The sequence below is a fragment of the Gorilla gorilla genome, chromosome 1, assembly GCF_029281585.2.
Source record: "Gorilla gorilla gorilla isolate KB3781 chromosome 1, NHGRI_mGorGor1-v2.1_pri, whole genome shotgun sequence".
Lineage (NCBI taxonomy): Eukaryota > Metazoa > Chordata > Mammalia > Primates > Hominidae > Gorilla > Gorilla gorilla.
The window spans coordinates 77,448,018-77,464,831 of NC_073224.2; the positions used below are offsets into that span (position 1 = coordinate 77,448,018).

At 38.0% G+C, this 16,814-nt stretch overlaps 1 protein-coding gene across 4 annotated transcripts in view; it reads right to left on the reverse strand.

Annotated features, from left to right (window-relative positions):
- Positions 1 to 2,123: 2,123 nt before the first annotated feature.
- SOAT1 (sterol O-acyltransferase 1) overlaps positions 2,124 to 16,814 on the reverse strand; it is a 61,775-nt gene continuing 47,084 nt past the window's right edge. For 2 of the 4 annotated variants that reach the window (XM_019027231.4, XM_055366804.2), the window contains exons 7-16: positions 16,101 to 16,383; positions 15,221 to 15,299; positions 14,480 to 14,561; positions 13,779 to 13,824; positions 12,343 to 12,472; positions 9,710 to 9,807; positions 8,498 to 8,596; positions 7,007 to 7,142; positions 5,990 to 6,135; positions 2,124 to 3,860 (exon numbers count right to left, since the gene is read on the reverse strand). In XM_019027231.4, coding sequence (XP_018882776.1) covers positions 3,804 to 3,860; positions 5,990 to 6,135; positions 7,007 to 7,142; positions 8,498 to 8,596; positions 9,710 to 9,807; positions 12,343 to 12,472; positions 13,779 to 13,824; positions 14,480 to 14,561; positions 15,221 to 15,299; positions 16,101 to 16,383 — 1,156 coding nt within the window. In that variant the 3' untranslated portion in view covers positions 2,124 to 3,803. The remainder of the gene's footprint in view (positions 3,861 to 5,989; positions 6,136 to 7,006; positions 7,143 to 8,497; positions 8,597 to 9,709; positions 9,808 to 12,342; positions 12,473 to 13,778; positions 13,825 to 14,479; positions 14,562 to 15,220; positions 15,300 to 16,100; positions 16,384 to 16,814) is intronic. The other 2 variants (XM_055366813.2, XM_063710580.1) reach the window with 1 other exon arrangement.

Genomic DNA, 16,814 nt, shown 5'->3' on the forward strand with positions numbered 1-16,814 from the left:
AGGCTGAGGCTGGCGGATAATGAGGTCAGGAGTTCGAGACCAGCCTGACCATCATGGCGAAACCCCATCTCTACTAAAAACACAAAAATTAGCTGGACATGGTGGCAGGCACCTGTAATGGCCAGCTACTCGGGAGGCTGAGGCAGGAGAATCGCTTGAACCCAGGAGGCAGAGGTTGCAGTGAGCTGAGATCACACCACTGCACTCCAGCCTGGTGACTGAGACTCCGTCTCAAAACAAACAAACAAACAAAACATTCACTTTATTCCTCAAAACATTTATGTCCAGTTCCCCCCATTTCAGAGCCATAAAGCCGAGAGATAAGATACATAAAATACCCAGAACAGACCTTTGTGTGTATACAGTGAATGTATACATACCATATGTAGCACTGTTATGTAGTATTACATAAATTACATGAAATTTTGCATAAGATTAGTAAGCAAGTCACTGAAACTTTATTAACAATAAGTATGGGCTTGGCATGGTGGCTCATGCCTGTAATCCCAAAGCTTTCAGCAGTGGGAGGTTTGCTTGAGGTGAAGAGTTTGAGACCAGCCTGGGCAACATAGTGAGACCCCCCCATCTCTAAAAATAAACCAAATAAATTAGCTGGGTGTGGTGGTAGGCACTTGTAGTTCTAGGTACTCCAGAGCACTATTTGAGTCCAGGAGTTTGAGACTGCAGTGAGCTATGATCACGCTACTACCAGCCTGAGCAACAGAGTGAGACCCTGTCTCTTTAAAAACAAAAACAAAGTATGAGCTATCTTCCATTGAAAAACTGATTCTGGAGCAAGGAGCCAGGAGCCATGGCTCACACCTGTAATCCCAGCACTTTGAGAGGCTGAGGCAAATAGATCCCTTGACTCGAGGAGTTTGAGACCAGCCTGAGCAACAGGGTAAAACCCCATCTGTACAAGAAAAAAAAACTGGCCTAGGCGACAGAACAAGACTCTGTCTTAAAAAAAAAAAAAAAAGGCAGCCTCAGTTTTCTAATTAAATTCTAACATGAGGCAAGCAACTTTACCTGCAAAGTTTTAGTATGTGAATCTACCAACAAACAAAACAAAATTCCATTTTGCATCATTATCCAAGATTGAGAATAAAAGGATCTAACAAATTTATCCTCACACATAAAGGTACTAGAAGGTCAAGTTAGAGATCTAATGAGAAAGTGATATACATACTATATAATTGTTCTGTTGGTTAATATGCCCAAAATAATAGTTACTATCATTACATCTTACAGAAACAAAAACTTTAAGCTTATTACTTTTCAGAAGGAAAAAAGTATCCTATAACTGAAAATAATTTTCGCCACAATAGCAAAATAGAAAAAATAAATCTTCCTGAAACATTAGCAAGAGATTTTAGTTTTTATTTGTTTAAAGAGTATAGATGGTGGTTTCAAGAAAAGACTTTTGCTAAAAGCAGCTAGCAATAAGATTATGGCTATCAAACCAGTTTCTTTCATAGAAAGTGACCATTCCTTGAAGTGCTACTGTTTTTGAAAGTTTCTTAGAACAGTCTCAGCATTCTAAACAGTCTGTAGTTCTACATATTTGTTGTTGCAATCTTGGGCAGGAAAATCACTAATAACAGGAAACAGAGGCCGGGCACGGTGGCTAACGCCTGTCTTCCCAGCACTTTGGGAGGCTGAGGTGGGCAGATCACAAGGTCAGGAGTTTGAGACCAGCCTGACCAACATGGTGAAACCCCATCTCTACTAAAAATACAAAAATAAGCCAGGCGTGGCCCTGTAATCCCAGCTACTCAGGAGGCTGAGGCAGGAGAATAGCTTGAACCAGGGAGGCAGAGGTTGCAGTGAGCTGAGTTCACGCCATTGCACTCCAGCCTGGGCGACAGAGCAAGACTCTGTCTCAAAAACAAACAAACAAACAAACAGGAAGCAGAGAGCTTTTTGAAAAATAGCCTTGATCAATCCAACAAATACAGTATTCAGAAACACTACAGAGCAACAAAGTCTTCTCATAAGAGTCATATTTATAGTATTTCTTAACAGAAATATAAACCTAAGAATTCCATTCTCTAGATTCAAAAGATTGGCTTGCTCATAACCAGGTCTCAGCGCAATCTGTCCCCAATATATTTAAAATGCAGTTATAAATTCAAGAGACTGATTCGTTTTAATTTTAAGAAAAATGTCAAGAATTACAAGCCATATTAAAGCAAACTAGTTAGGAGGTTATGATTCCATTACAATTACAATACTGTTGTGCAGAACATTACTGCGGGAACATGCAGAGTACCTTTTTAAAAATAACTTCCCTTGAGTGTATTTGTTTCTGTTGAAGTTGGATTTAATGTTTGAAAATTACCTAAACTCATCTGGACCAGTGGTATCGTGAGTAAGATACGTGATTAAGCTGGATACTTGTGGTTCAAATTAAGTTGTGACTATTAAGAAACTCTACTTACCTTCTTGTGAGACTCAAACTGACTTTAAAACAATTCCAAACAATACCAAGAGAGCCTCTCAAGTGGCTGTTCCAAGTAACGACTATCATTTAAATAATTCATAAATCTTACTTTAAGTGGAAAGTTGAACTACATGGTCTCTGATACCCCTTCCAATGCTCAATCTTTACAATCATACCTCATACATACAAATAATTCCTACACACATTGTATTAGAAATGGGCATCTTATAAAATGGAAGTATTACATAATAGAGTACATTTCCTTGAAACCAATCACATATTAATTTATTCCACCTAAAAACATACTACCATTAAAAGTATAACTGAGCAAATGCAGAAGCCAGCTTCTGGATTCTTAATGATCACTTTAATATGAGTGGAGGTGATTAATACTTATGTTACAGACTCACTAGTCTGCGAAATAATTCAAGAGAAGTCAATATTTATTAGACAATAAAATAATTGTTCCAAAGGATATTTCTAAATAACTTCAAAGAAGTTACCATAAAGTTAAAAAGGAGTATCTTCCATGTTAAGTTTGTGATAAAATAATTTAAACACATGATTGACTCTACAAATCTTTTTTACAAATTACTTCAGAAGTTATAAGAGGAAATGTTTTTCTTTTTCCTCTGCTGTCTCTTATTTTTTCCTTCCTACTTCTGATCCCCTTAATATACAATATTATTGATGTAAACTCAAGAATTCACGGTAAAAGGCATCTTTTTGCTTCACAGAAATCATGACCTATAGAGAAAACAAGGTAAAAACTAAGGAAAACTGAACATTGAACTTTTTTCAAAAAAATTACAAAATAGGATGTATAACATTATCTTTGGAAAACAGACATTTTCTTTCTACTAGAAATAGCAAAAATCATTCTACATTTTTTCTTCCCCAATTGCATGTTCAATTAGCATACATTCCAACAGTGTGCATGGAAAAATTTCTAAGCCAGAGGTATTTAAGTGATTTCTTCCTAAGTGTTTTGGCTAATTCAGTGGCCAAGAAACTATGATGTTTATTCTCTGATTGGACGGAGTCAAGAAACAAAACAGATATAATTACCAAGGGATAAAGCTGATATGACCCAGCAACAATCTGTCATTACTTCAGCTGTTAGTCGGCCTTCTCCCCCCACCCAGCCCCACAAAAAAAGTTCTGCTCTGCTTAAGTGTACAAGACTCCAGTGAACTTCCAACAGTTTGGCTTCAAGTGACCTAGGAATGGAGTGAGTCATCTGTAAAGCCTGGAGTGGTCCAAATAACACAGATAACTTCAGTAACAACTGGAAACAGCTGGCTCCACATCAGGGAGCTACCCAATCTTCAGTGACAAGGAGGAAACAAAGTCCAAGCTTCTAAAACACGTAACGACAAGTCCAGGAACGTGGCCGGACATAATCCAAAAATGTGGGCTGCAGTGGGGAAAAATAAGAATGGAAAAATAATTTGTGTACAGAGTAGAGGAGGTGGGGAGATAGACAGGGATGTTAATATGATACATTGTACATCTCTAAAATGCCTCCCACCATTTCAACAACCCTCAAGGTATAAGCAGCTCACTAATTCAAAAGATGTTCAGTACTTTTATCTATAACACAGATTTATTCAATTAGGTGCTTCACATAAAGCTTTTAAAGTCCAGTAAACTATACACAATTGTGTGGACTTTGACCAGTTTCTAAATAGGCACTATTTCTTTCTGTATCTTTATTTTAGCACAGCCCTACTTTTAGTATCTTAAAATCTAAATGGTGGTTAAGGATGACAAATATACATATATATATATATATATATTTATATATAACCACCATTTAGATTTTAAGGTACTAAATATTAGTATATATTAGTAAATATATAATATATAAATAAATATATAAAAATATATATTATATATACACATATAAATGACTAATATATACATAAATGACATATATATAAAAATGACTAATACAAGGTTTAAAATTACTGAACTATCAAAGGAGGAGCAAATGAAGCACTACAAAAGTTCAGAAATAGGAAAGAGAGGGAAGCAAGCATTTGAAAAATCATCATGGAAGATGTGGCATCCAAACTGGATTTTGATAGGAGAATAAAATCTGACATGTGGAATCCAGGTGACCAGGGACAGTCAAGAGCAATTACTTCAGATGAACAAAGGAGATTAATATGAAATAAAGAGGGAAAGTTGAGGCAGCCTAACAGACGTAGGGTACACAGAAAGAGGGGAAGCTTTGGAGAGGAAACTGATTCATTTCATTATGGACATCTTCAGTTACAGATGCCTATGAGAAATACCCAGGAAATAAATCAAGAAGGCATCCCCTCCAAACCTGGAAAGTTGTAGGGATTGAATGAATTATTAGTAGGGCCACCAAATTTAGCAAATACAAGTACAGGATGCCGAGATGAACTTGAGACAAATAGCTCTATCTGCCATATTTTTTGTAATTTACTGAAAAAAGCAGAATATAGGACATTTGGGGTGTTCTAAGAAACCCAATACAGGAGGCAGGACAAAAATGTTAAATACAGGACACGCCCTATATGCACAAAAAGCCTGGCAATCCTACTTCTTAGGGTGTTTCCATCATGAAATTCTATCCGTAACTACAAGCAGTACTTTCAGCTAGTGCTAGTAGATCTAATTAACCAGATCACATCAATTAAATTAACCAGAGTGTTCGCTGGGAAATTCCTATGTCCTATACTGTGTTACTTGAAAATAAAATTCTTAAAAAAAAAAAAAAGCCATCCTCCTAAAATCTGTACCCATGTATAGCTAAAAACTAAAGTCCTAAGAATAAATGAAACCTGAATTACCAAAAACCAAAAACAAAAATAGAATCAAGAGAAATGGAAGGATCTCAGTGTTGCCCAATATTTTTACAAGAGTTTATTTAGAAGAAAGAGGTTTAAAAAAAAAAAAGGTATGTTTTAGGTGGTGGTAGTAGGGACATACATGGCATTAGGAAAACCCTGGAGAATACTTAGAAGGGGCTGGCTGAGCACGGTGGCTCCAGCACTCTGGGAGGCCGAGGTGGGCGGATCATGAGGTCAGGAGATCAAGACCATCCTGGCTAACATGGTGAAACCCCATCTCTACTAAAAATACAAAAATTTAGCGGGCATGGTGGCATGCTCCTGCAATCCCAGCTACTCGGGAGGCTGAGGAAGGAGAATCGCTTGAATCTGGGAGGCAGAGGTTGCAGTGAGCTGAGATTGCACCACTACACTCCAGCCTGGGCAACAGAGTGAGACTCTGTCTCAAAAAAAAAAAAAAAATTAGAACGGGCTGAAGAAAAGGCAGTAAAAGAAGAAAACCAAAAGCTAGGAGAGTTAAATGTGAAGAAAACTAAACAAAAGGAAAAACTTCAAGTACAATAAGATCAGATAATAAACTAATGCTTTTACTCCTCATTTCCCTCTCTTTAACACTAATTCATCATAATCTCTACTACTGTGCTCCTCAACATTGCCCACCAACTCTCACAATCAGAGAATAAACAGGTTCTTTTGCACTCCAACCAGGTTGGTGACTCACATTTTTCAGAGGACAGTGCTGACGTGCATACCATTCTTGAGAATAAAAGCAGAGTAAGACTCCATTGCCCAAGAAAAGAGAAGTCCACATCAGAACATTCCAAATCGGCTTTTTCCGACTATCATTGACAATGAAGTTGAAAGCCACTAAAAATAGGAAGGCAACAAAGAAATATACAGTTATCAGAGGTCAGAAGTTCGAGACCAGCCTGGCCAACATGGTGAAACCCCATCTCTATTAAAAATACAAAAATTAGCCAGGCGTGGTGGTGTGTGCCTGTAATCCCAGCCACTCGGGAGGCTGAGGCAGGAGAATCACTTGAAGCAGGGAGGCAGAGGTTGCAGTGAGCTGAGATCATACCACTGCTCTCCAGCCTGGGTCACAAGAGTGAAACTCTGTCTCAAAAAAAAAAAAAAAGAAAAAAGAAAGAAAGAAATATACAGGTATCAAAACATAATTTATCAGAAGATGAGGGACCTCAGGTATCTGCTGTTATTTAATAATCACAGTGAGCAACAACTGTTTATATTTTTTTTATTCTGGTCACTGTTTCTATAAAGAAAAATAAAGCTTCAGTGTTAAAATCAGTAACTTACAAGAAATCAGTGTTTTCAGAACATGTGTATATATATTTCATGGAATTAGAATATTCATATTCCAACTTTTCCCTCTCTACTCACTCAAAAACTTGTCAGTTTTCTAGGGGGTGCATACTGACAATGTTTACGAATGGAAAAGCTGTTTATATAGATAACTTTTATGACCTACCAAATCAGTGTTATCAATGGTCTTCATGAGGTTACCTAGTTCATTTCCCTACTTCAAAGTGTAAATATCTTGAGACAGAGCTGTGTATAATTATTCAAAGTCAATATTCTGACCATCTGATAAAGAAGTACTACCTTAAAATGTTACTACTACTATCTAGTTCTCCTACATTGATTTTATAGTTTCCTTTCTATCTGGTTTTCTTTTTTAGCATAGTACCCAGTACTCACAGCGTGCCAAGATACTTACTTCCAAAGAACATGAAGAGCACGAAGAGCACGGGATAGAAAAAGCTCAAGCAAACAGCCAAGGCATATTCGTGTACTACAGCAGATACAGCAAAGACAGCTAACATGGCAGCAGATTTGAATCTCTTGGAAAAAAACTAAAGAAAAATGAAAACACTACAAAGTAATTTTTAAAAATTTAAAGCAAGCATGGATTATATAGGATGTAAAATTATATGCCAAAGGCACCTATTGTATTTGTACTTAATTTTCTAAGTCTACTCCTTGGATTAATCCAAGTCTATTAAAATAACTACAAATCATATACACTTACAAACTCCTATTATTGTTCAAATATCTGAGTCTATTTTCAAAAATATCAATAACTTATGTTTGTAAGTTATTACAACTGACAAAACATAGTTTTCCTATATAAATGAAACATATTGAATTTCAGTCTTTAGAGTAACACTGTACGGTACATGGGGCAAGTGTCCTCTCCATTTTTACACATAACAAAACAAAGATTTCAGAAGGAGAAGAGGGACTTGCCTTATCCGTATGTGAAACTACACTTGAATGACAGAATTAGCACTCAAATATTAATACAATGCTATTTCCACCATAAGATGCTGTCACTAAGCCAAATGGTGCCCTCACTTAATAAAAACTGTAATCTAGATACCAGTGTTTATCAACCAGGAGATTCAAGATTACATCTCATCAGTCTAAGTATATTCTGCTCTAAAGAATGTCTCAAAGCCAGGTGTCACTAATTGGAGAGATACAAATCCACACAAAGGTGTTTCTCACAGAAAAGTGTTTCTCAGCCGGGCACGGTGGCTCACGCTTGTAATCCCAGCACTTTGGGAGGCTGAGGCGGGCGGATCACCTAAGGTCGGGAGTTCAAGATGAGCCTGACCAACATGGAGAAACACCATCTCTACTAAAAATACAAAATTAGCTGGGCGTGGTGGTGCATGCCTGTAATCCCAGCTACTTGGGAGGCTGAGGCAGGAGAATCGCTTGAACCCGGGAGGAGGAGGTTGCAGTGAGCCGACAACATGCCACTGCACTCCAGCCTGGGCAACAAGAGCGAAACTCTGTCTCAAAAAAAAAAAAAAAAAAGTGTTTCTCTACCTTTAACCACGAAAAACGAATGAAAAAGACCAAAGGGAGATTATTTGTTGGCAACAAGATTCATAAGAAACTATCCATTATTGGTGGATCATTTCAACTCCAACAACCTCCATGCATTCTTACTTTGTTATGTAAGATAAAATTCAGAGCAAAAGACACAGTATTAGACCTACTAGTGTACACAGTGGTTTCTAAGCAGTACCATTCAAAGCAGGTTTCTAGATGTAAATTTCTCAAAAGAAAACTGAAAAGATACTATCACTCTTTCCTCATGAGCAATTAAATATAACTTCTTCCAGCTGTATAATACTCATACTTTCTGAAAAAGAATCTCCATTTCATAAATAATATCAACTTAAACCTTGCTACTTACCCAGAGAAAGTCCTTGTAAGCATAGTAATATAGCCAGTCATGGACCACCACATTCCAAGTTCTATAATAGTTGGAGTATGACGTGGAGTTCCACCAATCCTGAGGGAAAAAGTAAAGGTATAAAACTACACACACACACACCCCCCACCTGAAAGCAAACCCCCCTGACTTTCCCAAAGAACATATGTAACAGAAAAATCAAAGTATACTGTGATAAACTGTTGGTTCATACACTGATGACAGAAAAATCTTCAAAGGCATTTTGGTTATTAGTGTTGAATATGACATGAATTCTCATACTATATATGATTTAGTTCCTAGGTTCATACAGAACACATAGAATCATTTAAATCTAATGTTCATCTAAACAGCAATCAGTAAGCCCCACCCCACTTAACCTGCTAGAATGTCATGAGAAAATTCTATGGTCATGAAGACCAGAGAGAGTGCTAACACTAGAGAGCTGTTTGGTGGTTACCATAAATGGCAAAATTATCCAGAGTGAGATGGTGGCTACCTCAAAGTCCTGGTATCCCTATATATATTTCTTGCTCCCAATTTTAAGATCAGATGAATGAAATCAGGTATCTAAAATCTGCAATCCACACTTAAAGTTTCTTTGAGAAAAAAGGTGGTAGACTTGGAGTGTTGCCAAAAACAACCAAAACTCAAAGAGAGCTTTAGGTAGGGTTAAAGAATGCTATGAGCCATTCTGACTCTAATTCTATAGCTTAATTCCAACTTTAGAAGCATAAGGATACTATCTGAAGCAAAATTAATACCTTTCAAAACTAAAGAGGGAAAAGTTATTTCCCTCGTGAACTGCTCAATTGTCTTAAATGGAATAATTTGCTGAGGTCATTCCTACAGAACTAGACGGTCCATTTCAAACGAATGAACACTCAGGGAAGTCTCATGGTGTGCTCTGAACAAACAGTTTCCTACTGGAATCACCAATATATCCTTGCAGGATCCAGCAGAAACCATGTGCTTATGTTAAGGGAGCAGATATTAGAGACAGAAGAAAACACAAGGTTATGCTAGTTATATCTGTAACTGAATTTCAGAAAATACTGGCAAAACTTGTAGAAAAGAAAATTATTTCACAATGTTTGTGTGAAAGGCTGGTGACATTAGCCAACAATGTCAAAATACTAATAATGAAGAAGTTAATAAAATGTAAAAAGAAAGCTAAGTCTAAGTATATACTACCTTATAGAACATCCTGTCACCAAAGCGTAACATCTCAGCAAAGGCATTGAGCCAGCAGTGCAAAAAGGCAAAAAAAGTAAGGAAGAGAATCAGCACACCTAAAAATAAGATTAACAATATTAACAGTCTTTCCAAATAGCTCACATGCCAAGCAACTAATTATATCACATCATTTTATTTAGCTGGGATTATTTTGTAAAATATAAGTTACTATTCCAGTTTACCCATTCCAGAGATGATATACTTTTGGAGTTAATTATCTTAATTTTAAAACAGTAACTTCCTTCAAAGTGGGTTCAACAAATGACATTACCCAGTCTGGTTTTTTTTGTTTTTTTTTTTTTTTTTTTGAGACAGAGTCCCGCTCTGTCGCCCAGGCTGGAGTGCAGCGGCGCGATCTCGGCTCACTGCAACCTCTGCCTCCAGGGTTCAAGCAATTCTCCTGCCTCAGCCTCCCAAGTAGCTGGAAATATAGGCATGTACCACCACATCTGGCTAATTTTTTGTATTTTTAGTAGAGACGGGGTTTCACCATGTTGGCCAGGCAGGTCTCAATCTCCTGACCTCGTGATCTGCCCACCTCAGCCTCCCGAAGTGCTAGGATTACAGGCGTGAGCCATCGTGCCCAGCCTACCCAGTCTGTTTTTAAGAAATGCCTAAATATATGGCTTAACTTAGTACCCAAGGCCCTTTAAAAATCTGGCCCCCATACCCCCCTCTTAAACAACTGTTTAAAACTGGGAGAGACTTTGCCCCCTCTCCCCAACAGGACATTTGAAATTCTAGAGACTTTTTGTTTTTAAAAGACAAGGTTTCACTATGTTGCCCAGGCTGAACTTCAACTCCTGGGGCTCAAGTGATCCTCCCACCTCAGCCTCCAGAGTAGCTGGGACTACCAGTGCAAGCTACTGCACCAGTGCTGTGACAATTGGAGGAGAGGGAGTTGTGCCACTGGTATCTAGTTGTTAGAGGCCAGGATGCTGCTGAACAGTTTATGCTACAATGCAAAAGAATGCCACTCCAAACAAAGAATTAACCAGTCCAAAATGTTAATAGTGACATGGTTAACATAGTGACATGGATAACATTCTAAACATATCTCCAATGATTCTACCCTCTAAGTGTTGTAAACATCATCCACAACTGGATTTATGCCATTCCAGAATGCTCCATGCCCTTGCATCCATCCCACTACCTAGAATGATCTTTCCACCAATTCTCTGCCAGGCAAATACCTACCTATTTTTCAATACCCAATATTAAATGTTATCTCTAATATGAAACAAAGGCCATAAGCATTTTGTTTATCCTACTTATGTAGTACATATTACAATATATTGTAAAATATCTATTTATATGTCCACCTCTTTCACTCATTTATTGAAAAATATATATTTATAGAGCATCAACTATGTACCAGACAATATGAGAGAGACTGTGATTGGCTATAAAACACAATCCTTGAACTCAATAACTTTGCAGCTAGTGAGGAAGACACTCAAGTATGTAACACATATTCTATTTTAGGGACAGATACAGAGTTCATTCAAATAAGTCCTGGGGCCGGTGAGGGAGGGTTACTGGAAGAGGAATGCAAGAGAAGAAAAGAAAGGGAAGGTGATGACAGAAAACATTACCAACATTCAATGAGTAAAGAAAAGAGGAAAAGTAAGGGAAACTATAAAAGCTCCCAGACTGTAAAGATAATACATCTCTTGTTCACTTCTGAGTCCTCTGCACCTGGCATAGTACTAGGTACTCATATATCTCTATAATAGACAAAAAAATGCAATAAATACATTTAAGAAATCAAAGTATGGTTGGAAAGACAGGAGGAAAATAAGAAATAGTGGCAAAAGGCCAAGCATGGTGGCTCAAGCCTGTAACCCCAGCACTTTGAGAGGCTGAGACAGGAGGATAACTTGAGCCCAGGAGTTTGAGAATGGCCTGGGCAACATAGGGAGACCCTGTCTCTCCAAAAAATAAAAACTTAGCCAGGCATGGTGGCATGCACCTGTAGTCCCAGCTACTGAGGTGAGAGGATCACTCCAGCCCCAGAGGTCAAGGCTAGTAAGCCATGATCACACCACTGCATTCAGACTGGGTGACAAAGACAGACCTGGTTTCAAAAAAAAAAAAAAGGCAAGAAAACAGTGACAAGAGAGATTTCAAAATGTGGTCAGCAGCACCCAATGCTTCATGGAGGTCAACTTGGATAAGGGGTAAAGTACATCTTAATCCATCCACTGGATTAGAATATGGATTACTAGTAATTTCTACAAGTAATTTCTACAAGTTACTAGTAATTTCAACAAGGGGCATTTAAGTGGCTTGGTGGAATCAGGAGCAAGATTACAATGAACTTAATAGCGAACAGGAAGACACAGCATGAATGTGGGCTGTCCACTGTCAGAGAAAGGCACAACTTGAGTGAAAGCCATAAGATGAAAGACTGACCTGAGACTGGATGAAGGATACTTCATTTATAAAGTAGATGCAAAAGAGGTCAAGATGGGTATAGATGTATAGAAGTTTAGATGAAAAAGTAGGCAAAGCAAAGGTGCTCATAGGCAATAGCTTTCTGTTTACCTCGTGAATTTATGCATGACCAAATTAACAAGTACCCATGTTACCTGGCAAGATGGAGTTAAACACACATAGGACCAGAACACGAGCGCTGAAGGGCTCCTGTTTGATATTCCGAAACAAGGGGGCACAAAGCCTTTCAAAGATGTAGTACACATAGAAAAAGCAACCAAAGACCTGGAACATAACAGAGACAGAATTATAATAACGATGGCTTAATAAGATGGAAGGCGATTTTTTTCTCTCCAAAAGAAAGTACAGATGTGACCCTTACAGTAATGTTCACATATGTATTCCATTTAACACTAGTATAGAAGACTGCTATAATCCTTCAGGGAGATTACTCAAGCCTAGTTTCTACCATCACTTTTCCTAACCCTTTACCAAATGATATTTTTAAAAGAGCTTACTCTTGGAACCTGTTTTCCTGCTGCTTAAAACCCGTAACATGGCCGGGCACAGTGGCTCACGCTTGTAATCCCAGCACTTTGGGAGGCTGAGGCGGGTGGATGACTTGAGGTCAGAGTTCGAGACCAGCCTGGCCAACATGGTGAAACCCCATCTGTACTAAAAATACAAAAATTAGCCAGGCGCAGTGGTGGGCACCTGTAATCCCAGCTACTCAGGAGGGTGATGCAGGAGAATCATTTCAACACGGGAGGTAGAGGTTGCAGTGAGCCAAGACTGCATCACTGCACTCCAGCGTCGGTAACAGAGCAAGACTCCCTCTCAAAAAAAAAAAAAAAAAAAAAAAACCAAAAAAAACCCATAATGAAAGAACTTACTTCATAAATGGGCATTTGATTGAGACAATAATTTAAAATGGGATCTTCCAGGATTAATGATTCTGATGGAGGTGGGAGGAGGAATGGGGAAGAGTCAGACTATACCCACATATATATATACCTCCCCCAAAAACAGGAAGGAAGGGAGAAATTAATGCTTACTGAAATAACCAATTAGAATTACTTTATAAATAATACATTCTTTTTTTTTTTTAGATGGAGTCTTGCTCTGTCACCCAGGCTGGAGTGCAGAGGCGTGATCTCAGCTCACCGTAACCTCCATATCCCAAGTTCAAGCAATTCTCCTGCCTCAGCCTCCTGAGTAGCTGAGATTACAGGTACATGCCTCCACGCCAGGCTAATTTTTGTATTTTTAGTAGAGATGGGGTTTCACCATGTTGGCCAGGCTGGTCTTGAACTCCTGACCTCGTGATCTGCCCACCTAGGCCTCCCAAAGTGCTGGGATTACAGGCGCAAGCCACTGCGCCCAGCCTAATATATTCTTTTATTAAAGAAAATTACTTTTGATGTTGGCAAAACAAACACCATTCACCGTACTGGAAATAGTTTAAAAGACTGCATAACGTCAACAGAAAGCATTCTTAGCTCCCAATTAGATTTAACTAGATTATATTATTATCATAAATATGAATCCCCATCCCCTAATCAACATACCTTAGGCAGTTACAAAAACTTACCTGTGCAAACTTCATAGCGACATAACCCCATCTTACAGTGGGATTCCTGAAAAAGAAAGAAACAAAAATAAGGTTTCTAAATAAAGTAATTGAACTTGAATAAAGACCCTCACAATTCATGTTTTTTGGTCAGGCGCGGTGGCTCACACCTGTAATCCAAGCACTTTGGAAGGCAGTGACCAGGAGTTCGAGACCAGCCTGGCCAATATGGTGAAACCTCGTCTCTAATAAAAATACAAAAAAACTAACCAGGCATGGTGGCACACACCTGTAATGCCAGCTACTTGGGATGCTGAGGCAGGAGAATCACTTGAACCCAGGAGGCAGAGGTTGCAGGGAGCCGACATAGCACCACTGCACTCCTGGGTGACAAAGCAAGACTCCCATCTCAGAAAAAACTAAAATTAATTAATAAAAAATAAAAAATAATAAAAATAAAAATAACTAATTAATTAATTAATGGTTTTACACACAGAACATCATTTATGACCATATGAAATACTTTATAATTCTGTCAAGAATTACTATAATCAAATTAGACTTCTCTACTCACCATTTGAGGCTTCCCAGGTCAGACAGAAAATGAAAACTCATTCTATATTTTCTATGTCCCTACATGAACTGGCCCCTGTTTACCTATCTCACCTCACTCATGCCACACTTTTGGTGCTTACCACATTTCTGCTTCACAGTACCGTTACCTGGGATAGCTGTCACGGTAGATAAGGGTAGGAGCAAATAAGAAGTACAAATACTGGTTGACTGTAGGTATTGGAACAGTGCCTAGAAAAGGAAAACTATAGTTAGAGCAAAGGCTCTTTGATTTTTCACAGCAAAAATAAAGGGGGGAATATAAGGAAGCACAGAACATGGAAGAATAAAATGACTTATCAGCTCATGTTCTTTTTTCCTGATCTCCGGAATGACTTCTTATTCTTGCACGAATTGAATATTACCAGTCTCTTTAAACCAAGTTATTCCTGTGACTGAGATAACTTCTAGAGTGTGAAGCAACAATTTGCAAAGAATAGGCAGGCACAGGTGTAATGAGGCTATTAACATTCCATAAAAATAATGCAAAGTTGCAAAAGATAATCAATTTTTTTAAATTGTAGGTTCAAGGGCAAAGCCAGAATAGTCAGGAAACAATGAAGTGGTCCTCAAAATCAATATGGATCATATATATTTGAAATAAAACACAATCTCTACATTATATAATGTGACATCCCAGAAAACAACAAAGGGTGAAATATCCAGCCAATAATCCTTTAAACTAATGAAATTACACAAAGAAAAGAAAAAGAGAGACAGAGAGAAAGAGAAAGAGAAAAAGAGAGAGGGAGGAAGGGAAGGAAAGAAGGAAAGAAGGGAAGGGAAGGGAATGGGGTGGGGGGAGAGGAGGGGAGGGGAGGAAGAAATAATGAACAAAAGAAATCACATACTTGATTTCTCCTTAGCTGAATTTAGTACCCGAGGCACGTTCTCTCTGACAAATGAGTGGGCCTTCATTACAAAACGAATCTACAAAAGCAGGAGGAAAAAGATGTCTGTTCAAAGAAAGTCTCCTGCAAGTGTCCTTTCCATTAGTCAAATGCATTATAGATAGCCAATAAAGTCAGAAAATCCTGATAAGTGTATAAACAAATTAAAATAAAACCTTTATTATATAGTTACACGACAAAACAATGAATCTGACATTTCAAAAGTGAAGTTTTTAATTATGAAAATATTTTATAATTTAAATGACTTTTACAAAAAGTATTCAGAAACAAAATCTTGATGCATCAAAAATAGTTCAATGTGGCCGGGCGTGGTGGCTTATGCCTGTAATCTCAGCACTTTGGGAGGCCGAGGCAGGCGGATCGTAAGGTCAGGAGTTTGAGACCAGTCTAGCCAATATGGTGAAACCCCGTCTCTACTAAAAATACAAAAATTAGCCGGGTGTGGTGGCAGGCGCCTGCAGTCCCAGCCACTTGGGAGGCTGAGGCAGAAGAATCACTTGAACCTGGGAGGCAGTGGTTGCAGTGAGCTGAGATGGTGCCACTGCACTCCAGCCTAGGTGACAGAGCGAGACTCTGTCTCAAAAAAAAAAAAAAAAAGTTCAACGTAATTTATCAAAATTCAGAGAACATGGAAGCTACAATGAAACTTAAGAGGTGAGATGATTCTAGTTTAACAATTTTACAGATAATGGCAAAAGGAACAATATATGAAAATTTATCCAAGTTAATACAGCTAAAAATAATAGTATCAGTATGTCATCATCATTATTATTATTTTAGCCGAGGACAGCATCGCCTTGGGTAACACTTAAAACCTTACCTGCTCGAATATAATGATGAACCGGGAAGCTGGTGGCAGTGTATATGCCAACACAACATATGTTGGTCCAAAACCTAGAACTCCAATCTGGAAGATCATGAAAAGAAAGCCATGGAAGAGAGAACGGATCAGCGGATGAGAACTCTTGCTATAGCCAGTGGCCCAATGTTGAAACAGAAAATAGGGAACTGAAAATGTAGACAGGAACATGATCCACCAGGTCCAAACAACGGTAGGAAATTTGCCAAAAGCATAAGACAGGAGGCTGAACTCAAGCACCAGCCTGGGGAGAAAAGGTACAGAAAAAGAACATAGAGGTGAATTTTTAATATACACTGAGTTCACAGAATTTAAAAGTTTCAAACACCAAACTTTCAACCTTAGGAAACACCACAACGTTAATACGCTGAAGTCATGGATGTAATAGTTCTGCTAGTTAGAGATCTGCTTCTAACCATCTGCTTTACAATATATATATATATATCAACAATATATGTTCTTTAGAAACAAGTTTTCTAAAAGCCCTAAGATAAATACAGTCTTCAAACTTAAGATATCTAAGATAATTAGACTTTGAACTTCTGAAAGATCAGATTCTCACATTAATTTTCTAACTGTAAAATATTCTATGGAAAATATTCAAACAGCAATCGTTCTTATGTACAAAAGATGATTTTTCAGAAGAAATAGGTACAATTTAAAAATATGTTAATA